Source organism: Carcharhinus amblyrhynchos, chromosome 2 (genome assembly GCF_965287045.1).
Source record: "Carcharhinus amblyrhynchos chromosome 2, sCarAmb.v2.hapA, whole genome shotgun sequence".
In the NCBI taxonomy this organism is placed as follows: Eukaryota; Metazoa; Chordata; class Chondrichthyes; order Carcharhiniformes; family Carcharhinidae; genus Carcharhinus; species Carcharhinus amblyrhynchos.
Genome location: NC_137325.1, coordinates 78,080,242 through 78,104,113, shown reverse-complemented (window position 1 = coordinate 78,104,113; position 23,872 = coordinate 78,080,242). Strand labels below are relative to the sequence as shown.

At 42.4% G+C, this 23,872-nt stretch overlaps 1 protein-coding gene across 1 annotated transcript in view; it reads right to left on the bottom strand.

Moving 5' to 3' along the window:
- Window positions 1–6,033: 6,033 nt before the first annotated feature.
- Window positions 6,034–23,872, bottom strand: part of LOC145355530 (uncharacterized) — a 201,272-nt gene continuing 183,433 nt past the window's right edge. Inside the window, exon 12 of the mRNA XM_080207775.1 lies at window positions 6,034–6,836. Within this exon, the coding sequence (XP_080063901.1) occupies window positions 6,717–6,836 (120 nt within the window). The 3' untranslated portion in view covers window positions 6,034–6,716. The remainder of the gene's footprint in view (window positions 6,837–23,872) is intronic.

Sequence of the window (23,872 nt, the reverse complement as noted above, 5' to 3'; positions counted from 1 at the left end):
AAACCATGATAGTTTCATGGTTATGACTATGATATTGGCTTTCAATTGTGATGTTAGTGTACCTTTAAAAATGTATGTTTTTTTTTAAACATGTTCCCTGCAGTTAAACAGCTTTAGTTTTTTTATTGTTGCTGGACTGTCTGGTTAGAAGTCTTTTTATTGCTGCTTCAATGGTTTAAATGGGGTTTTGTTTATTTTTACTCTGGGCCTTAGGTACTTTTTGGGATCTTTTATGACCCTGCATTGAGAGAGGGAAAATTGATTGACAAGTCAAAGACTATAGTTCCTTTCCAGAAAAATCTAAAGATTCATTTTCAGTTTTAGTTTAGAAGGGGGTGGACATCAGACTGAAAAGCAATATTCCTCTCTCTTCTAGTATTGAAAATTCTGCTGGCTAGCTGGGACCAAGATTTTTGCCTTCCTGGAATGAAAACAAGTCAGCTGTTGGTGGTTAGCTTGTCTAGAGTCTTTCTCTCTCCCTGGTGGTTTGGGAAGGTGTTCTGACTTCAAGCTAGTCTGTGTGTATATCAAGAGGGCTGCTAGAAGTTATAAGGGTAGAAAGTCAGTTTCAATTCTCCACCCAAAGGACTAAGTTCTAGCATCACGTGAGCATTTGTATCTTTTGTGCTAAACCTGTGGCAACGTTTTGTATAGGAAAGTTTGTTTGATTGAAACATTTTGTATACTTATTAAGAGTAATACAATATCATGATTGTTTTTTTGTTTGTAATTGGTAAAAGTTATTGCAATTTTCTTTTTATATGTGTTAACTATATACTAAAACAAACTTTGTTAAAAGCTCCTTAGTGGGTCAGTTGAATCATAACAAAGTGAAGCAGCTTATGCTCACCTTAGCCAAAAACAAATTGCAAAACTTATGATCCAGGTGGGCTTCAGAAAACACTTTGGAGTTTCTGACCTGAATTATAACACAATTCCAGATCTGACGCACTGAATTTAAATTTCACCAGATGGCATGGAGACGCTTGAATCTTGGGTCTTTGGATTACCTGTCCAAATCTCCCCCTTTCAGTGACTTTATTCCCATGAAATAGCTTTGTGCAACATTTCAGTGAAGCCCACTTATTTAGAGTGGGCCTACATTTACTGCAACGTGTACAGTGTAAAGTTTTACAGTCAAAAATTTCTGGTAATCAATTTTGGAAAAGTACTTTATGGATCTTGTTGAAAAGAAACATTTTGTAAAATGGCGAGATGATCCAGAAAATGTTACTTCTTGTAGTACAGTTATTGTCCATACTCTACATTTGCTGCTTATGTTCAACTCTTTCTTTGGCTAAAAATAAAATAGCCAATGGTCTTCTTCAGTGACTCACTAGCTGTTATTATCCACTCTGATTAATATGTGCCCTGAGCAATAGCATTCTATAAAATCGGTTGAAATACAAAAACAATCCGTGAATGATTTATGCCTCTAAGTTGAGTCAGAATAGATCTCTCCATGAGTTACTTTTCCTCCTCAAAATTGAACAAACTGACCAAAATTTGTAAGAGTCATAAATCAAGATTATCTATATTAGTATGTCATATGAAATACTGCAGCAAAAAAGACTTTAAATAAAAAATATTGGAGAAGGTGGTACTATGAGCATCAATATGTCCCCTTGACAAGTGCGATACCTTCGAGCCACTTCGCTCTCCATAAGAACAGAACCAAGAATAAACTGCAGGCAGTAAACTTCAGCAAGTCAATGCATTTCCAAGTTGACCTTTAAACAGAATTATTTGTTTCACATCTACTACTGTTCGTACCTGCATAACATCTGATGAATAAAAATTTTAAATGGAAATTATTAATCAGAATTTCATTATTAGTAATAGGAAAAATCTAGTAAATCATTAAGGATTGTTCAATAAAAAATACTCAAATGCAACTCATAATATGTATTCCACAATCTTTGCATGGTCTTTGTTTCATTCATTAATGGGATGCAGGCTTCACAGGCAAGGCCAGCATTTATTATCCACATCTAGTTGCCCTTGAGGAAATCTGCCATCCTCGCCTGGTCTGACCTATGTGTGACTCCAAAATCACAGCAATGCGGTTGACTGCCTTCCAAAATGGCTTTTTGAACATCTGCAATTCATGAGGTGTAGATACATCCACACTGCTGTTAGGGAGGGAGTTCCACAAATTTGACCCAGCAACAATGAAGAAAAGGCAATTTAGTTCCAAGTTAGGATGGTGAGTGGCTTGGAGAGAAACTTCCAGGCGGTGGTGTTTCCATATATCTGCTGGCCTTGTTTTTCCAAACTCAAAAGGTGAGTTATTTGCCATAAGATTTCTAGTCTCTGACCTGTCCTGGTAGCCACAGTATTTAAGTAACTAGTCCACTTCAGTTTCTGGGCAATGGTAACCCTTGGATCTTGATATTTGGGGATTCAGTGAATGTCAAGGGTGATGTTTAGATTCTCTCTTGTTGAAGATGGTCATTGCCTATGGTATAAAGGTTACTTGCCACTTGTTAGCTCAAGCCTGGATATTTGTCCAGGTCTCGCTGCTTTTGCACATAGACTGTTTCAGTTACTGAGGAGTTGAGAATGATGCTGAACAATGTGTAATCATTAGCGATCATCCCCAATTCTGACCTTATGGTGAAAGGAAGGTCAATGATAAAGCAGCTTTAGATGGTTGGGCCTGAGGAACTCCTGCAGTGATGTCCTAGAGTTGAGATAATGGACATCCAACAACTACAACCATCTTTTCTCATGTTAGGTATGAACCAACCAATGGGGATTTTTCCCTGATTCTCATTAACTCCAGTTTTTCTAGGGCTCCTTAATGCCACACTTGGTCAAATGTGGACTTGATATCAAGGGCAGTCACTCTTACCTCACCTGTTGAGTTCAGCTCTTTTGTCAATGTTTGAGCCAAAACTGTAATGGCTGTGTTACTCTGATGGAACCCAACTGAGCATCAGTGAGCAGCTAAACAAGTGCTGCTTGATAACACCACTGATGAGCCCTTCCATCACTTTACTGATGGTTGAGAGTAGAATGATAGGTCAGTAATTGAGTGGGTTGGATTTGTCCAGCTCTTTGTGTACAACACACGCCTGCGCAATTTTCCACGTTGCTGAGTAGATGCCAGTGTTGTACTCAAACAACTTGGCTAGGGGCACAGCAAACTCTAGAACTTCAGTACTATTCTAGTCTTCAGTACTATTGCCAGAATTTCATCAAAACCCATAGCTTTTGCAGCATTCAGTGCCTTCAGCCATTTCTTGATTTCACATAGGGTGAATTGAATTGTTTGAAGACTGACATCTGTGATGCTGGGGACCTGCAATGCAGGCTGAGATGCATCATCCCCTCAGCACGTCTGGCTGAAGATTGTAGCAAATGCCTCCACCAGATCTTTTGCACTATTGTGCTGGACTCTCCTATCATCGAGTATGGGGATACTTGTGGAGCCCCCACTTCTAGTGAGTTATTTAACTATCCATCACCATTCACGGCTGATTGTGACAGGACTGCAGAGCTTAGTTCTGATACATTGGTTATGGAATCGCTTAGCTCTATCTATCATTTGCTACTTGTAGTCCTGTGTCCTAGCTTCACCAGGCTGACACCTTACTTTTAGATATGTTCTCCTGCACTGTTCACTGAACTAAAGTTGGGGATATGCCAAGCTCTAAGGTCACAGGCTGTCATTGGGGACAATTCTACTGCTGCTGATGGTCCACAGCATCTCATGGTTGCACAATCTTGTGTTCCTAGGTATGTTTGAAATCTATTCCATTTACTATGGTGCTAGTGCCCCAAAAAACACTGAAGAGTATCCTCAGTGTGAAGCTGAACTTTGTCTCCACAAGGACAATGCAACTAGCTCAATCAGTAATGGAACTACTGAGGCACTCTTGGTGATGGAACATCTAAGTCCTCCAATCAGAGCACATTCTATGCTCTTGTCACCTTTAGTGCTACCTCCAAGTGGCATTCAACACGGAGGAGAACTGATTCATCGGCTGGGGTGGGGTGGGTACCAGTTGTGGTAATCCTTGCCCATGTTTGATCCAATGCCATGAGACTTCATGGTAGTCAGGAGTCAATGTTGAGGACTCCCAGAGCAACTCCCTCGTGTCTGTACCGCCAACTCTGCTGGGTCTGCCCTGCTGATGGGACAGGGTATTGCCAAGGATAATGATGACATTGTCCGTAAGGCAAGATTCTGTAAGAATGACTATGTCAGTTGTTAGCACCAGCCCTCATATGTTAGTAAGGAGGACTTTGCAGAGTCAATAGGACTGGTTTTACAATTGTTGTTTCCTGTGCCTGGGTCAACATGGTTGGCTACAACTAAATGGCTTGCTAGGCTGTTTCAGAGGGCATTTAAGAGTTAACCGCATTGATGTGGGCAGCAAGTTTCCTCCCATTAAGAGATGTGCATTTTCAACAATCAACTTTGGTTTTGTGGTCATCATTAGACCTTTAATTCCAGATTTTTTATTGAATTCAAATTCCATCATCTGCTAATGTGTCGTGGTGGGATTACTGATCCAGTGACAATACCACTGTGCCATTGCTTCCCCTGGAACTACTGCTGTTCTCTAGTACATATAACTGTGCCAATCTTTGGGCTTGAATACACAATCTTTGCCACAATTCAATGTTTCAAAGCCAGCAGCTCATATTTCAAGATTAACTGTTCAACTATCATAAATCAAAAATAGCTAAACATTCGCATCAAACATTAGTTGGAGTTTGGATTTATCCTGCGTCTGCCCTGGGTGCCCATGGCAACAAAGTCCCAAAATTACAAAATATACCTTTGAAAATCTATTTCCTGCTGTAAACAGCATTGGCTCTGACAGACTATCTGCTTAACCTATAGTGCTACAGTGAATCACTATCATCAGACAATCAATATGAAAGATTTCAATAAAATAGCTTCAAAGAAACTTCAAAATTCTGAGCACAAATTATTATAAAGTTGAAATTGGTGACTATAATTTAGAGAGATACATAACAATAATTATGTAAATATACCCAAATAACCTGTGCTTTAAACAGTACTTCATTTTTCAACTGAAATAATCCAAATGACCATTTCAAGTGGGGAAAGTATACTTCAATTTTCTGTTGCAGTCAGCCAGTGCTTTGAAGTTGCTATACTTTGGTTGAATTGTAGCAGAGACGTTCAAGTCCTTTGCCTTTGTAGATCATTCAAATTTGTACCCAAGAATCCTGAGGGCCACACAAAGTTCAAATTCATATTCCCATTAACATACACATATCTCAAGTTATTGATACACGCAGATCTGGAGGAGCTGATTATAGATCCAGCAATGAGAAAATAACACCGAGAAGAGCTTTTTCTAAATCTTCGGGTCTACTAAATTCAAACATGCAAACCAGCAGATAAGAAATATAAGCACACAGCCAAACTTACAATGTCAGAATCTTAGTATTCAGGATGTCTGTGTGATCCATGAGCTACAAATTAGAAATTGCCCTGGAGTATCTCCAAGAAAGGTTGTCCAGCTACTTAGTGAATTTCATTGTGATAAAGTTCAATGTAATTTTAGTTACCAAAGATTTCAGAAGCAACTCATCTGTGGAGTAATGTCATTGAAACTGCAGCCATCTACTCTTAAGTGACTTCTTGGCTATAAAATCCAAGACCAGCCATTGCTAAGCAGCTGACACAGGAAAGCTCATTCTTACTGTGCATCACAGCAGCTGTGTAATATATTTGGGTCATGTAATCTGCAAAACTCCAAGTTTAACCCTGCCATCAAGATACAACTGACAGATAACTTTAAAACAGGTTATTTGAACAGAAATACTAACTTCTCAACCACATGCAACAAATTGAAAGACTAGGACCAAACTTACAAGCTACTTTTTAAAAAAACAGTAACACTCAAACAATTTTTTCACAGCACACAAACTGAGGGCATAAAATAAGAGAATGGAACTATGATGCAAAGGAATGTGAATTCTCAGTGCCACTTTGTGGTAAATGACATGACTTAATGCAACAATGATATAACCAACAGAGACGGCATATTAGTTTTCTGAGTCATGTGAAGAGACAGCTTTATTGGTCAGCCTTATTTTTGGTAGCCAGCTTTCACTTTTATTTAGATCTTTTATGCAATGAACAAAGTAATTCACGCCTCATGCCTTTGCAAGGAATGTGGATATGTAATAGCAAAGTTTAGCTGTTTCTTTTCAAATCACAAGGGTTAGAATGTGAAGAAATATTTTGTTTCAAGAAAAAGTAATACTATTTTATAATGCAAGGAATAAAATTAAGTCTAACTCAGGCCTTAAAAAATTATATATATTTTGACAAAAGTAAAAGTAACGTTTAGTTACCAGAATTAAAATATAGCAGTAGAAAATTAGCAGTAGCCTTTAGCACAGCTTATATTTTTCTGTGGCAGATCTGATCAGTTTTGGTTCTGCACATCAGTAGTCTTTCAGGAAAATATTAAGCTGAAAATTGCTATGCAGCTTTGTAAAATATGGCCTATGAAGCTGACCCAAGTAACATTCAGTTATTTATTCTAAAACATTTTGACAGTGATCATTAAAGACAGTATCATCAAACAAACATGCCAGCGGAATACAGACAGCAACATTTAGCCAACAGCTTGTTACCTCAGTAATAAACGCCTAGTATTTGATCGCAAACTCCTTCTGAGTTAGTAATAATTTCAAGTACTCGTTAGCAAGAATTTGTGATTTTACTTGTAAAATACAAGGTAGGAATACATAGTAATTTCTCCAGGGTTCTTTTTCGGATCTGGATCCTTGCCTTCAAACCAGCCAAAATACACGATGCTGTTTATCCCAGTCATGTTCACCTGGATGGGAGGGAAGGGGATCAAAATGGAATTAATAAAAGTTTTACTGAATGAATATAAGTCAAGCTTCAAATTCTACCTATTTCATCTATTTGCTGTTTTCATGTGAAGTGCATCGGGCCTTTAAACTCTTTGCTAAACCCAGTTTTTAGTTATATTTTAGAACAATTCTATACACCATACTCTTCTGCTTGAATTTTATTTTCTTTTACTTAAGTCTTGAATCATTTTCCCACCTACCCAAACACAATGAGAGCATGATAGCACATCATTATCATGACTAAAAGATAAATTGATCAGTGTTGTCCCTATAATGCAGCTTAACCATAATTTCAACAGCAACTCTTCACCAGTATGACATTCCACACACAAGACATTTTGCAGCCTTTCAGACAGACTACTATTTATTGCTAAATTATAGGGAGTTGTGAATTATGCTCACTAGAACAGGGACTGAAGTTAATCAAACTCATTTATCTTATGAGCAGTTTTTGGACAAAGGAGACTTTCAATATACTGTTAATGCTCCTATTTTTTAATGTGTTTTTCCTGTGGATGGTTAGAATTAGTACTCTGTCCATTCATCCTTTAGGTATAATAGATATGAATATAATGCACACAGGTTTTGTTTATTACTAAACTATTTAACAATAAAACAAGTTCAGTTTTGTGAATTAATGAATTGTTCTAGCCCTGTACACTTAGAAAAAAGCCATCATTCTTATGCCATCACAGAACAAAATGAAATTGAACCTGGAAAGCAAGTACAAAAAATGTTTTTCAACAGGGCCTACCTTGTCAGACTAGCATTTGTATAATTGTAATACTTGTCAAAAAACAAGCATAGGTTCTGCAAATCCATGGAAAATTTAATGTTGTAAAACCCCTCTTCAGTCTTATGGAATTCTTCCTATAGTCAAGTTATTTTATTGTTTTTTACCTTTATTTCATTAATGCAGGTAATTTGCATAAGTACTTTAATAGGAAAGCTCACAAATTTAGTGAGTTTAGACAACAAATGAAATAGAACTCCTTTAATAAAAAGATATCAGGTGGAGTTTTCTGGTCCTGTTAGCAGCAGTTATCATGGCAGGCTGAATTGGAAAATTCAGAGTGTGGACAAAGGTCAGTTTCCCACTGGTGTAAAATGTTAAAATTTTCCACTCCTGATTTTCATGGCGGATTGGGTTGCATATTTGCCTGCATTTGAATCTCAAGGTGATCGAATGAGGTGTCCAATGGCCAGGACAAATGCAAGGCATGGACTCCACAATGGTTCTCTGGCTTGTGACTAGAAGGTGAACATTGCAGCCTTCTGTGCAATCATGCGCCTGTCCAATATTTTCACAGAAATGAGCATGAGTACATAATGGATGGAGCAGCCAATTCTTATGTAAAGGAGAGACATTCAATTAAACAGCCCTGGTTTCTCCTCAGTTGACATATCTGTAAACAGAAAGCTGTTTTTTGATTTCTCCCTTTATAAGTGGCAGCATACTTTCCCCAACCCTTAAATTTGGTGTGATCCAACCATGAATCCATAGAATCCCTACAATGCAGGAGGCCATTTGGTCCATTGAGAGTGCAGCGACTACAATCCTACCCAGGCCCTATTTCCCATCACCCTACTTATTTACTCTACTAAGGGGCAATTTAGCATGGCCAATCAACCTAATCCACATATCTTTGGAGTGTGGGAGGAAACCCACAATTGGGCAGGACCGACACAGTGGTTAGCATTGCTGCCTCACAGCGCCAGAGACCCGGGTTCGATTCCCACTTGGGTCACTGTCTGTGTGGAGTTTGCACATTCTCCCCATGTTTGCCGGGTGTTAAGAACATAAGAAATAGGAAATAGGAGCAGGAGTAGGCCATCTAGACCTTCAAGCCTACCCTGCCATTCAATAAGATCCTGGCTGATCTGTCGTGGCTCAGTTCCACTTTCCCGCCCTCTCCCCATAACCCTTAATCCCCTCGCTTATCAAAAACCCATCAACCCGCGTCTTAAAAATATTTAGCGAGGCAGCCTCCACCACTTCAACGGGCAGAGAATTCCAGAGATTCACCACCCTTTGAGTGAAGAAGTTCCTCCTCAACTCCGTTCTAAACCGCGTCCCCTTTATCTTGAGGCTGTGCCCCCTAGTCCTACTGTCCTTTCTGAGCGGGAAGAGTCTCTCCACCTCTATCCTATCCATCCCATTCATCATCTTATATGTCTCAATGAGGTCACCCCTCATTCTTCTAAACTCTAACGAGTACAAGCCTAGTTTATTCAGCCTCTCCTCATAGCTCAACCCCCTCAACTCCGGCATCAGCCTAGTAAACCTTCTCTGCACTCCCTCCAAGGCCAAAATATCCTTGCGTAAGTGCGGCGACCAAAACTGCACACGGTACTCCAGCTGCGGCCTCACCAGTGCCCTATACAGCTGCAGCAAGACCTCCCTACTTTTATATTCAATACCCCTCGCTATGAATGCCAACATCCCATTAGCCTTCCTGACCACCTGCTGCACCTGCAGGCTGGGTTTTTGTGACTCATGCACAAGGACCCCAAGGTCCCTCTGCACCGTCGCCTGCTGCAGTTTTTCGCCACGTAAGTAATAGTCCTTCCTACCATTATTCCTACCAAAGTGGACCACCTCGCACTTGCCAACATTAAATTCCATTTGCCATTTCCTGGCCCATTCGCCCAGCCTATCTAGATCCTTCTGCAGACTCTCCACACCCTCTGCGCAATTTGCCGTTCCACCAATCTTGGTGTCATCAGCAAATTTCGACACCATACACTCGGTTCCCTCCTCCAGATCATCTATATAAATGGTAAATAGCTGAGGCCCCAGCACTGACCCCTGGGGCACTCCACTAGTCACCAACCGCCAATCCGAATAGCACCCAATGATGGTAAGATGGTAGGAATGGAGGGCCTGAATGAGATTATTGTTACTAGAGAGGCAGTGCTCGACAGACTAGAGGGACTGATGGTGGACAAGTCCCCAGGACTGGATGGAATGCATCCAAGGGTTCTGAAGGAAATGGCGGAGGTGATAGTGAATGCCTTGGTGATTATTTTCCAAACCTCGCTGGATTCCGGGGAAGTGCTGGAAGACTGGAAAATGGCTAATGTTACGCCGCTGTTTAAAAAGGGTAGCAGGCAAAAGGCAGGGAATTATAGGCCGGTTAGTTTGACGTCTGTTGTAGGAAAAATGCTTGAATCCGTAATCAAGGAGAAAATAGCGAGGCATCTTGAGAAGAATTGTTTGATACAGCAGACACAGCACGGTTTCATTAAGGGGAAGTCGTGTCTGACGAATTTATTGGAATTCAATGAGGATGTGTCTAGTGCGCTGGATAGAGGGGAACCGGTGGATGTGGTGTTTCTCGATTTTCAGAAGGTGTTTGATAAGGTGCTGCACAAAAGGTTGTTACAGAAGGTTAGGGGGCATGGAGTTGGGGGTAGGGTGTTAGCGTGGATAGGGGATTGGCTGTCAAATAGGAGGCAGAGAGTGGGTGTCAATGGGTGCTATTCAGATTGGCGGTTGGTGACTAGTGGGACCGGTGTTGGGGCCTCAGCTATTTACCATTTATATAGATGATCTGGAGGAGGGAACCGAGTGTAAGGTGTCGAAATTTGCTTATGACACAAAGATAAGTGGAACGGCAAATTGTGCGGAGGGTGTGGGAAGTCTGCAGAGGGATCTAGATAGGCTGAGCAAGTGGGCGAGGACCTGGCAGATGGAATACAATGTTGGCAAGTGTGAGGTTATCCACTTTGGTAGGAATAATGGTAGGAAGGACTACTACTTACAGGGTGAAAAGCTGCAGCATGCTATGGTGCAGAGGGACCTGGGGGCCCCTGTGCATGAGTCGCAAAAACCCAGCCTACAGGTGCAGCAGGTGGTCAGGAAGGCAAATGGGATGCTGGCCTTCATAACGAGGGGGATTGAATATAAAAGTAGGGAGGTCTTGCTGCAACTGTACAGGGCACTGGTGAGGCCGCAACTGGAGTACTGTGTGTAGTTTTGGTCGCCGCACCTGCGCAAGGATATTTTGGCCTCGGAGGGAGTGCAGAGGAGGTTCACTAGGCTGATACTGGAGTTGAGGGGGTTGAGCTATGAGGAGAGGCTAAATAGACTGGGCTTGTACTCGTTAGAGTTTAGAAGGATGAGGGGCGATCTCATTGAGACGTATAAGATGATGAAAGGGATGGATAGGGTAGAGGTGGAGAGGTTCTTCCCACTCAGAAAGGACAGCAGGACTAGAGGGCACAGCCTCAAGATAAGGGGGGGGCAGTTTAGAACAGAGTTGAGGAGGAACTTCTTCACTCAAAGGGTGGTGCATCTCTGGAATTCTCTGCCCGTTGAAGTGGTTGAGGCTACCTCGCTAAATATATTTAAGACGCAGGTAGATAGGTTTTTGGTAGGCAAGGGGATTAAGGGTTATGGGGAGAAAGCGGGAAAGTGGAACTGAGCCACTTCAGATCAGCCATGATCTTGTTGAATGGTGGGGCAGGCGCGAAGGGCTAGATGGCCTACTCCTGCTCCTATTTCTTATGTTCTTATGTCTGTGTGGGTTTCCTTTGGGTGCTCCGGTTTCCTCCCACAGTCCAAAAGACATGTTGGTTAGGTGCACTGACCAGGCTAAATTCTCCCTCAGTGTACCCAAACAGGCACTGGAGTGTGGTAGCTAGGGGATTTTCACAGTAACTTTATTGCTGTGTCAATGTAAACCTACTTGTGACTAATGAATAAACTTCAAGTGGTCAAGAAGGCATATGGTGTACTGGCCTTCATTAATTGAGGGATTGAGTTTAGGAGTCGGGAGGTAATGCTGCAACTTCGTAAGACCCTGGTCAGACCCCACTGGGAGTACTGTGCGCAATTCTGGTTGCCTCACTACAGGAAGGATGTGGAGGCTATTGAGAGGGTGCAGAGGAGATTTACAAGGATGTTGCCTGGATTGGGAGGCATGCCTTATGAAGATAGGTTGAGGGAACTAGGTCTGTTCTCCCTGGAGAGACAAAGGTTGAGAGGTGACCTGATAGAGGTTTATAAAATGTTGAGAGGGATAGGTTGGATTCTCGGAGGCTATTTCCCAGGGCTGAGATGGTCGCTACAAGAGGACACAGGTTTAAGGTGCTGGGAAGCAAGTACAGAGGACATGTTAGGGGTAAGTTCTTCACTCAGAGAGTGGTGAGTGAGTGGAATCGGTTGCCGTCAGTGGTGGTAGGTGCGATCTCACTGGGGGCTTTTAAAAGACTTCTGGATGAGTGTATGGGATTTAATGGGATTGGGAGTTACAGATAGTTCTATGGCTTGGTAGGTATGGATGTGATCGGCGCAACTTCTGGGCCGAAGGGCCTGTTTGTGCTGTAGTGTTCTATATTTTCCACTAACTTTAAACAAGAGGACCCAGAGGAAATCCACGCAGACATGGGGAGAATGGACAAATTCCACAGAGACAAAGACCCAAGACAGGAATCAAACCAAGGTCCCTGGTGCTATGAGGTAGCAGTGCTAACCACTGTGCCACCGTGTTGCTCTATAGCACCAATGCTCACTTTGACTCTTATTTTTCATTCAGTTCCCAGACATATTTTTAGAGCACCAGTGTTCACTTTGTTAATTCTTTTCTTATTTATTTCACACACACACACACAATATACAGAAAGGAGTTTTGCACTGTTCTCCCCTTTTTGCACTCATACAATAAAAGAAAGATAAGAGAAAAAACAGGCTACAGGGTCAGACCACAATTAAATTCAAATTATGGTTTTACGCGAGTCCAGAATCCAACACGCTTTCTTCCAAGGGTAGGTTTGTTGACAGTCACAAGGTGATCCATTTTTTCAGATGTGAGGTCTATCTGCAGGACAAAGTCATTGGTAACTCCCATTCATAAATGTGAGCCAGCATTTCAGGTCATCTTTCAGTAGTGAAAGCTCCACTAGCATCATAGTCTGATCTCTGTCAAGCTGTCCTGGCCATGTCTTTGCTACAGCATTACCTTGGTATTTGTGGGCCCGAAAATCCTGACACTCCATTTAGGCATTAAGTACTCTAATCTTCGATAACAAAGAGGCACATGAGATGTATTAGAGCTTCACTCTGATGCCACTGAAGGCCTCAGCATTTTCATTCCACCAGGCTCATATATCCACACAAAAACCAAGAACATGGGCCCGATTCAGTGCTGTGCTCACCAAATGATGACCCTGAGCCTACTCTAAAATTAGATCCCACTGAGGTGTGTGTCTTTGCGCTGGACTGGGGTACAAGTAAATACTGTAATAGCTCTATATCTACTGGATCCTCAGGATCGTCACCTGAGGTGGAATGGGGGCTGGCTGCTGGTGACATTACAAAGCCTTTCTGTGGGTGCCTGTTAAAGAGAGAAGAGATAACGAGTCATTGGCTGCACAGTGACATTACAAAGCTTTCATAGTTTGAGGTTTTGGAAACACCATTCTTATCCTCAGTGCAGGTATGGTCCCAGTTCTCGCAAGTCAGGTCTACTGCCTGCTCTTCGAATGCTGAGTGACCAAAGCTCAGGAAACCCACCTTTGGACTGAGATCTCTCCCTGTCGTTATGGGCAATCTTATCCTATATAAAGACACACGGACAGACAGTGAACAAGACAGATCTCACAACAGGTGATAAGCAATGCCTGCCTTCTGTGGGTGCTGAATGGTCAGCTGTAGGAACTGAGCGGACCGCTATAAGGACTGAGGGTGCAAGCTGTACTGGATGCGACAGGATGTTACAGTATATGCGAGAGAATCAGTGGTGATATCCCTTGTACTGGGAGTGTGAGATCCCTGTAGACTGTAACCCTGAGAGTGAGGAGAAGGGGCACTTAGCCTGGTGAAGCGAATTCATCCTCTTATTACACGAGATGGCGGTTGTCCTCTGGGATCATTTATTGCTGATTATGTTGACGACCTGCTCCCAAGCTGCTGTGGTGAGGTTGGTCAAACTCTGGCTCTCATCATGGGTTAAAGTATGTCCCACCTGCCAATCCGCCACTGCCTAAAGAGTACCCCCAGTGCATTATCACTAAACCTCAGTGCTTGGTTCTCTTAGGGGCCATTCTATAGTTCACCAAGATGAAATGTTAACTCCTATTTTCCACTCCAAAGCTGCTGCTGACTTGCTGAATATTTCCACTATTTTGGTTTTAAATTTACCTTTTCATATATAATTGTCTATGGTTCCAAATTCACATCCACTTCCTCCAAAATGATATACTATATTTGCTGCTCATGGTGTGTTCTTCCCTATTGCGGGAGACATGGATGGTTTCTTTGAAAGAGACATGCATTCAGTTCACAGGTATGATCTTAGTAAAAGGCTATTCGGCACTTCGAGCCTGCACCAACAACAATCTCACCCAGGATCCATCCCCATAACCCCGCGTTTTATCCTGCTAATCTCCCTCACACTACAGGGCAATTTAACATGGCCAATCAACCTAACCCGCACATCTTTGGACTGTGGGATGAAACCGGAGCACCTGGAGGAAACTCACGCAGACACGAGGAGAACATGCAAACTGGACACAGTCAGTCACCTGAGGTGGAATTGAACCCAGGTCCCTGGCACAGTGAGGCAATGGTGCTAACCACCGTGCCACCCCTGCGGTTCACCATTTCAACTTCCAATCACTCCCCTCTTACATTGTTGCAACCAAATTCAACAGAAACTTCAGGCATATCTTTCACTGTTTTAGAATTGCTGCTATATGTAACTTTATACATCTCTAATCTATTTTCACTTCTAAGGTGTTGTACTAATCCAACTTTGGCATCTTTCAGTAAGTGATCCGCAGCAATCATGAGTGTGCAGGTACTCTGAAATCTCAGGGATTACTTGACCATGCCCTCTGTTTCATCTGCATGCGCACTTGCATTGCATTGCCCATCATCATGAAATAAAATCAAGGGAGGGGAAGGGTTTTAGTTAAGGTTTTGACATTTTATTTACCAGCCTGGAATAAAATTGCTACTTTATCAAATTTCTGTACAATTCTGAATTGTAGAGAACACATAGCTATGATAGTAAAATGAAGTAATTAAAATGTGTAGCCAACATGTTTAAATTAACAACTACTCTCAATCTGTCACAACAGGAAAAGCATTAGTATTACAGAGATTTTAAATATCTAGATTTCTCTAAAGTTTTCTGGAACTCAAAATAACAGCAATTGGGAAGGCATATTTAAAATCTGAAAGTACTAACGGATTGCATCCTTTGAGAATTTTGAGAATATATAAACACAACATTGTTTCATTTGAGTATATTTTCTTTTTATCTACTTCATCTTTAACTGACACCTTGTATAATTTTAATTCTATCTTTTTGTTGTGGAAAATGTCAAATTGTGATACCATAGGACCAGCAGTTGTTAGAGTAATTTGCCTTAATACATACTGCAAAAACTGCACTTGAAATGCCTCCATTACAAGAATGCCTCTCATTCACTTCACATTGACTGAGAACCTTTGTTCATGCTCAACACTTACTTCTAATTGCAAAGCAGCCAATCCATCTTGAAAGCTCTAACAAGTTCTAATGCTGTAGCCTAAATCATACATAAGGCACATACGTACCAATGCACTAAAAGAAATGAATTCCATCCAAGATAAACAAAATTCAATTTATCTATCATCTAGTGCAAGATTGAATTACTTCTGCAAGGCATGTGTTCTAATGTTATTAAAAATACATATTTCACTAATAGCTTTTGATGAAACAAATCAGATAATGCAATAAAAACCCAAGCATCTTATGAAAAAGACTTTTGTTTTGATATTTGATAGAAACATGAACATTACAGGAAAGGATTGTGTGAAATATTTATTCTGGGCATATATAAATTGAGATTGCGATATGGAACTCGACTAGCCATGGCTACCAGGGCAGGTCAAAGGCTAGGGGGTGACTAGCTCACCTTCTGAACTCCCAAAGTCCATCCACCATTTGCAAGGCACAACTATGGGGTAGATTCAGAAAGAATGTTCCCAATGTGGAGGAATCCAGAGCTAGGGGTCATTGTTTGAGGATAAAAGTTAAACCTTTTAGGACTGAGATGAGGAGAAATTTTTCATCCAGAGGGTGATAAATGTGTGGAATTCACTACCACAGAATGTAAGTGAGGCCAAAACATTGTCTGATTTCAAGGAGTAATTAGACAAAACTAAAGGGATTGAGGGATTGGGGGCGGGGGGAAGGAAGAATCAGGATATCGAATTTGATGATCAGCCATGATCCAAATGAATGGTGGAGTAGGCTTGAAGGGCCAAATAGCATACTCCTGCTTCTAGTTTCTATGTTTCTAAGTCAGGATTGTAATGGAATATTCTCCCCTTGCCTGGATGAGTGCTGCACCAACGACATTCAAGAAGCTTGACATCATTCAGGACAAAGCAGCTAATAACTGCAGCTACCCTTTCCACAAACCTTGAATTCCTTCACCACTGACAAACAGTGGCAGTCATGTGTACCATTGACAAGGTGCACTTCAGGGATTCACCAATATTCCTTAGGCAGCACCTTCCAAACCGAAGTCTGTTACCATCTAGAAGGACAAGTGCAACTGATATCTGGGAACGTGACCACCTGGAAGTTCTGTCCCAGCCATTCACCATCCTCACTTGGAAATATATTGCAGTTCCTTCACCGTCGTCAGGTCAAAATCCTGGAATTCCCTCCCTAACAACACAGTGGATGCACCTACACCTCAAAGAGTGCAATAGTTGAAGAAGGCAGCTCATCATTCACCACCTTTTGAATGGCAACTAGCAATGGGTAATAAATGCTGGCCTAGCCAACAAATCCCACATCCTGTAAGTGAATTTTTAAAATAACCCTTGGAATGCTGGTTTTCTTCTGACAACTGCTCAAGTTCCTCCTCATTTCCATCAGAACCAATGTTCATGTAAGCTACATAAAAGCAAATTACTGCAGATGCTGGAATCTAAAACCAAAAGAGATAATGCTGGAAAATCTCAGCAAGTCTGGCAGCATCTGAAAGAAAACACTGAGCCTTAAAAAAGGGTCACCTGGATTCGAAATGTCAGTTCTTTTCTCTCTCCTTACAGATGCCGTCAGACCTGCTGAGATTTTCCAGCATTTTCTCTTTTGATTCCATGTAAACTGCATGACCACCTGAAAGTTCCTCTGCAGGCCATGCACAATTTGGCCTTTTAAGTTATTATGTGTGCGCATCTGTGCAAAAATTTTTAGCTCTTAAATAAATTGCCCACACATGCCAAAATAATTAGCGGGAAGTTTGATCAGGACCTAGGAAGCATCTTTGGGAGATGGAATAAATGAACTTGTGCTGAAAGTAGAGTTCCAAGTTATTATTATGCACATCATGGCATTTAATATGTTGGTGATATCGATTTAACATGATGGCCTGTAAGTGCCAAATGGCAGTGCTTTATAAAATATGTTCAACAGGTCTCTGGGCCGCTCCAATCACTCCAATGATAAGGGCTAGTAATAGTACCACCCTCATTCCCTCACGATCTCATATGTTTCCTCCTCTGCTGCAATTTTGGAGTGGTCACGGCTGAAGTCCACCCTTAGGTTCTCCGAATCCACTTGGAGTTGTGGGTTCTTCAGCAATAATGAAAAGCAGAGTTCGGAGCATGAGAAATGAACTGATTGCTGAGGATGAAGGGTGAAGATTTAAGCAGCATTACTATAGAGGATGGATACAATAGGATGAGTGTGAGGTTAACTGTCGTTTGTTGAGATGGAGATTTGAGGAGGAAGCTAAAGAGAAAAATGGTGCGACAGTCAGAAGAATGCTGTGCATGAGAATGCTAGGGAGGTGAGAGAGTGATAGCTATCAGCCAAGAGTTGCAGGAAATTAAATTTGCCAGACTTTGAGGTCATTAAATCTTACTTGACCACTGCCTCGGTCCTTGGTGCATGTTGCTGCTGCTCACTGTATCTGCTACTTAAAGCCATGCCTGCTTGGTTAGGCCTCCTTCTTTTGCCATTGTCACAGAGGTTTACAGCATAGAAACAGGCCCTTCGGCCCAACTTGCCCATGCCACCCAGTCCCATATCTCTCTATATCCATGTCTAAATGCTTTTTAAAAAACAAAACTGTACCCGCTCTACTACCACCTCTGGCAGCTCATTCCAGACCCTGTGTGTGAAAACATTGCCCCTCTGGATCCTTTTGTATCTCTCCCTTCTCACCTTAAACTTATGCCCATGTCATCAGTAAAGAGAACTTTTCTTCTTGCCCTTTCTACATTCAACATTACCTTCAGGGATAATCTGAGAATTGGCCTGGATGTTTTGTCTCTGCCATATCACCATTCTGTATCAATGTCCTCTTTTCTCACTGTGATATTCAAATATTCACTCAGTTCTGACATTCGGAGTCCTGCCAACATAGCTTTAAATAGAAATCATTGCTTGTTTAGACATGTCTTTCCTGCCCATAATTTCTGATCAGTCAAGGAACTTGGAGACAGGATGATAATGCTGTGGCTGAGGGAAAGAGCTTCTGCAAAGCTTGCTAATTAGTAAATCAGGTTCCCAATATCCCGTCAGGAAGTAAGTTGATAAAATTCTGGTTTCTAGCAGTATCCATCATGGGCTTTTTGCAAACCATTTGCTGCAGTCAGCATGATTCACATTATTGAAATCCATTATTTACCTCAGTCAGGTACCAAAGAATCGAAAGACACATTATCACTACATGATTACCTGCTTCACTAATGACCTAACTATTCATACCTATTATAATAGTGACAACAATAACAATGAAATGGTGCTGTGATTTTGGGGGGCACACAGGACATGTTCAAACATTATATATTCAGATATATGTATCTCAAGAAAATATTATTCAAACAGAGAAAAAGGAAATAGTCATTTTGAATTTCATGGCGACAAACCAATTTATGGTAGTTTGTTAGTACAGAACTTGGGCAATGCTGAATAAAAAGACATGTTGAAACTTTTTGTCTCGCACTCACCAGGGCACTTTGCAAGAATACCAATGTAACTGCATGAGAAGAGCGAGCTGATTGGTTGGCAACTGGACTCCTAATGGTGGAGACATGGCCATGGGCACTGTACCAGGTGACTGACAGTTAATTGCAAGCATTGTTTGAAATTTCAACTAGGCAGTTTCACCTCGAATGTTCCAGGTATTGCCCTGAATACTGAGTCAATGAATTGATGTCACATCTTGTTTAGCTAAATTAGGCGCTGTGTGTGTACATGTTCTTTCTGGCTGCAAAAAACAGGATAGTGTGTATTAATATATGTTGCTTTCAGTACACGCAAATGCACCACATTACAAGCCTGACTATCTTAAATTGATTGCCCATGTAATTCTTAGTATGCTGAGGATTATTTAGCAAATGTTGTCCAATTGCAGAATCAGGGACACTTTGTTTTGAGCTTTGCACACACATGCTGGATGGGTATGGTCTGTATTTTGCCTGTTGTGAACAGCAGCTGGGGTACATTATTTTGATGCAATCCGCCAGTCTTTGGGATGTATGGCCTACATACTGGCACTGAAATTCAGATACCATATTACTAATTTCTGTGAGAGGCAGTACATCATTTTGGCTTGACGGCAACATTCTGTTAGTGGTGAATACCAACTAGCACATCAGGGAAAGGGAGTTCATTTGACTGCTCCATCTGAAAGGTGAATTTGAATACGGCATGGAGCCCATTGAGACATGTAAGAAAATTATTACATGCAGCTGTGATTTAAATATAGCAAAGATATCATTCACGTATTGGAAATATACGAAGGGTAGGAGGTTAGGTGTTGTTTCATCAAAGACACATTTTTCACCTTTCTCAACAAAGAGCTGGACCTTGGGGAGATCCCATGGCAACACCATCTATGTGGGCACACGTGTCATTGAAACTGAACTCAAATGGCTGAATTGCCAGGTTCATAAATTCAAAGAATATTGATTCACGCAGTGGTAGCAGGTCAAGATCACAATGATATAGTGCTGCTATTTTCAGCAAAATTAATTTATGAAACAGCTGTGAAAAATGTGTGGAGATTTACATTTTTATGGATACAAATCTAACCATTCTTAAAGTGTCTTGGAAATGTTGGCAAAGACAACAGTCAGCCATCTCATAATTTACAGCTGCAGGTCATTTTCAGTTCAAATAGAATCCATGGTGAACTTGACTAGCAACTGCCATGTTCTGATGCTGGAACGTCTGCCACAGTAACCAGAGGCCCAGGCAGCAGGGAGAGAACATAGAACCAGGAGTGCAAGGCAGGTATAGGAAGCTGCCGGCCACTGATCAGATCAAGAATGAGCAAGCTTGAGGTGGAGGGAAGCAGGGATACCATCTCCTTCCATTATGACCCCTTTGGCCATTCCTCTGGATCTTTGTGCGGACCATTTCCAATTCTGTCTGCAATTCCTCCACACCATCACCATCAATATCACTATCACCGCACCCCCCCTCCACCTCCACCCCCACCCCCACCCCCACACCCACACCCTCAAGCCCCATCCACAGCATCTCCTGGGTTAGGGGCTCAGCCCTTGCAAATTGTCAAGAAAGTGTCTAAGTTCTGGAGAGAGAGCGCGAGACCGAGCGGGGAGAGCGTGAGACTGAGCGAGGAGCGGGGAGAGAGAAACTGAGCAAGGAGGGGGGAAGAGAGACAGACAGACAGATAGAATGGAAAAGGAAAACAAGCAAAAAATTGAGCTGAGTTCAACTCAACTATACTGTGGGTGAGACACAGAAGGTGTGACACTCAGTTTGGATGATTGAGTGTTATATAATTTGAACTTATACTGTGGGTTCTTTTTTACCATTTTGGTTCTAAGTGCTGGGCAGACTTGAAACTGGGAGCGATTCAGTTTTGATTTTTGGACCTGTTTTCAGGTGCCCCCATACACACACTGCCTGAAAAACGTCAGCGAAACCAAATCATGCTGCAGAAATCTGTGGGGCAGGGCTTAATGTGCCTGAAATCCTGCAGCTCTGATCAGTACATTCAATTGCACACGCGCAGAAAAAAATAGAATAATGCTCTCTTGCCACATCCCTCCCGGGCTGGATAATGCCTCCCCTCGGCCCCGACAGGCATTGCCCCGCCCCCACAACATTCTCCCCACACACCCGCCGCCCAGACTGATCGCAGGCCCCTCCCCCCTCAGATCTCAGGCACAGTGGCAGCAGACCCTCCCTTTTCCCCACTGATCTCAGGCTGCATGGCAGCAGACTCGCCTTCCCCCCAACCGATCTCAGGCAGAGTGGCAGCAGACCATCCCCCCACCCCCCACCGATCCCAAGCAGAGAGCCGTTGGAACTACATCCACCCTTTCTCCCCACTAACGGAGCATCTAAATCGGACTTCTATGCAGCATTTCCATTTTGCCCCAATTCCAGATGGGCGAACATGGTGGTAAAGGAGAAAATGCTGGTAAAGTTGAGCGTGCAGCCCATTAAGTCAATTTAAATGCATTTAAATAACCTTTGTCCGATAACAGCCCAAAATAGGCACAACAAATTTTATGAAATTGGGCACACAATATGGAATCTGACAACACCAGGTTTCAGTCCAACCAATTTATTTGATAGTAAACTCACTAGCTTTTGAGTTAGCCCCTTCATCAGGTGAATGGAGAGCATTTACCTGACGAAGGGGCTAACCCGAAAGCTAGTGAGTTTACTATCAAATAAATCGGTTGGACTGAAACCAGGTGTTGTCAGACTTTTTACTGTGTTTACCCCAGTCCAACGCCGGCATATCCACATCATGACACAATATGGAAGCAGGCTAAAATTACATTCAGAGCCTCTCCACTAAAAATCACAAAGGAACAGACATAGATTAGCAGGCAAGAGCATGCTTTTAGAATGCAAATGAGGGCTAGCACACAAGGGAAGCTGGACAGGATGGCACCTACAGGAACTAAATTAAGAAACTCATCCCCACCCCATCAAAATCAGCACTTCTAAACCAGTCAAACAACCTATGGAGACACCTAAAAAATTAGCATAGCTAAGGAAACGTCCCTGGCCCCCCAATCTTTGAGATCAATCACACACCCATTGTTCAAACCCCAGAGATTCTAGACTATTAATAACCAGACAAAAACGATTAACACACACTTAAAACAATCATCCTAACACTCGAAAACATCGAGACAGGATGGCTAAAGTCAAATACTGTAAATAAAGTATTAGCATTTGAATCGCATACTACACCGAAGTTCAGGTATAACTATAGCCCGTTATGACGGACCTTTAGCGTGCTTTCGGGACAGTCCGATTGTACGTCCTGACTGCACCTCCATGGACATAAAAGAAAATAAAGCTGTGCCATTATTGAACTTCACCCCGAGTCTGTAGAGGTCGTTTTTCCCACTTGCACTAACAATTAGGGGCTCGTCCGGGATCGCGACCATCGCTGGAACGCCGTCTCCTGGCACTGGGTGAGTATCTTTACTCATTTCATCAAATCCGCGGAATACTAGTGTCCCAGTGCCAGAATGGTGTTTCACAGCTGCCACGATCTGAACTTGTGAACAGGGTCCATTCAGTAGCTGCACAGCGGTAACGTGGGTTTAAGTTTCTTTTTGGGCGGGTGGCTGGGATCACGAATTGTGATTCATTGCGTTGTTTTTACATTCCGCTGATCCCCGACAAGCCCGACCACAGATTGACAGCCCACTAGGGGACCTGACAGAACAGGTATTAACTGGTACAGAGCAGGGACATTACCCTGGGACTTAAGGTTAAGGTATAAGGCAGAGACAGCACCTTGGGATTTAAGGTTAAGGAGGACGTCCAAGGTTTCGGGCCACTAAGATCGGACTTTCTGAATTCGGCACAAGTCCGGGTGCTGCAAGTCGGTAAGGACCTCTGAGGCGCGAAAGATCGGGCCACTGGGGGCAAAATCCGCGAGGAGTTTGCTACATGTCTGGGCGCTACTAAGTCTGGAGCCTCTGTGAGTGCCTCGACCACTACAAGCAGGAGAGCTCTGGTAGCGCGAAAAAACGACTACACATCGGGGGACTCCGGCCTGCGGTTGACTACACACTAGTCCACACCCAGGTCCAGGTGACTCCCAAGGAGATAGGGAAACGGCTGCCCTTGGAGAGTCGATTTAGCGATAGGAGTTTGGGTAGGAGCTAGTGGCCCCGGTCACTGTAGTCGGTAGTCTCTCCATACGCTGCGGCCTCTGCGGAGAGGCTGTACAGAGCTCATCTGCCTCTGAGAGAGGCAATCTCCCCGCTACATGCAGGTCAGGCTCTGCGGGTTGCCACTGAAGGTACAAACGTACTAACAGTGGGAACACAAGACCGTAACCTAATCAGAGATACACACACAAGTATCTGTGAAAGCATTAGAGCCAGGATTGGTAAACTACTGACCCTAGTAAAGGAAACTAACATGGATAGCAATAGTACCACCTTTGAATGGGGACCAGGAGGGTCCCTCACCCGCTATCTGGCAGATAAAAACAAGAATCTAATTAAAAACCTGATGAAGGTAATGTGGAATGCATGTTGAAAGCTTTCATGTGTGTCTGTGTGTGTTTGGTAAAGAGGTTGTATCAATGTTTTAGTTTGTTGTTTTATTAATATTTTAATGTTCTTCCCCTAATTGTGATTTTAAAACAGTGGGGTTTGACACAAAGTTTAAATAAAATTTGGAAATTGGATTGGATTGAATTGAAATAGATTCTTGGAATTTCTTAGCCTTTTGAGTATAATCAATGGCCATGATTGTGCTTAAAAGGTATAGAGTTTAAATAATATATATATATGTGGGATTCAGGGATACTGGGTCCCCAAGGAAAAACAAGACTGCAGCCTCCTAAGAATCCCTCCCCTACACATAAGCGGGCCGGTCCACACTCCCCACAAACAATACCCCATAAAGCCTGAGGCACTACAAGCCACTGAGAAAATTGTTCTGGGTATCTTAAGACCCAGTGTCCAACACCAACTCCCCGATGTGGCCAGTTTGTAAGCCAGTCGGTACTTCAATAAAAAGCAATA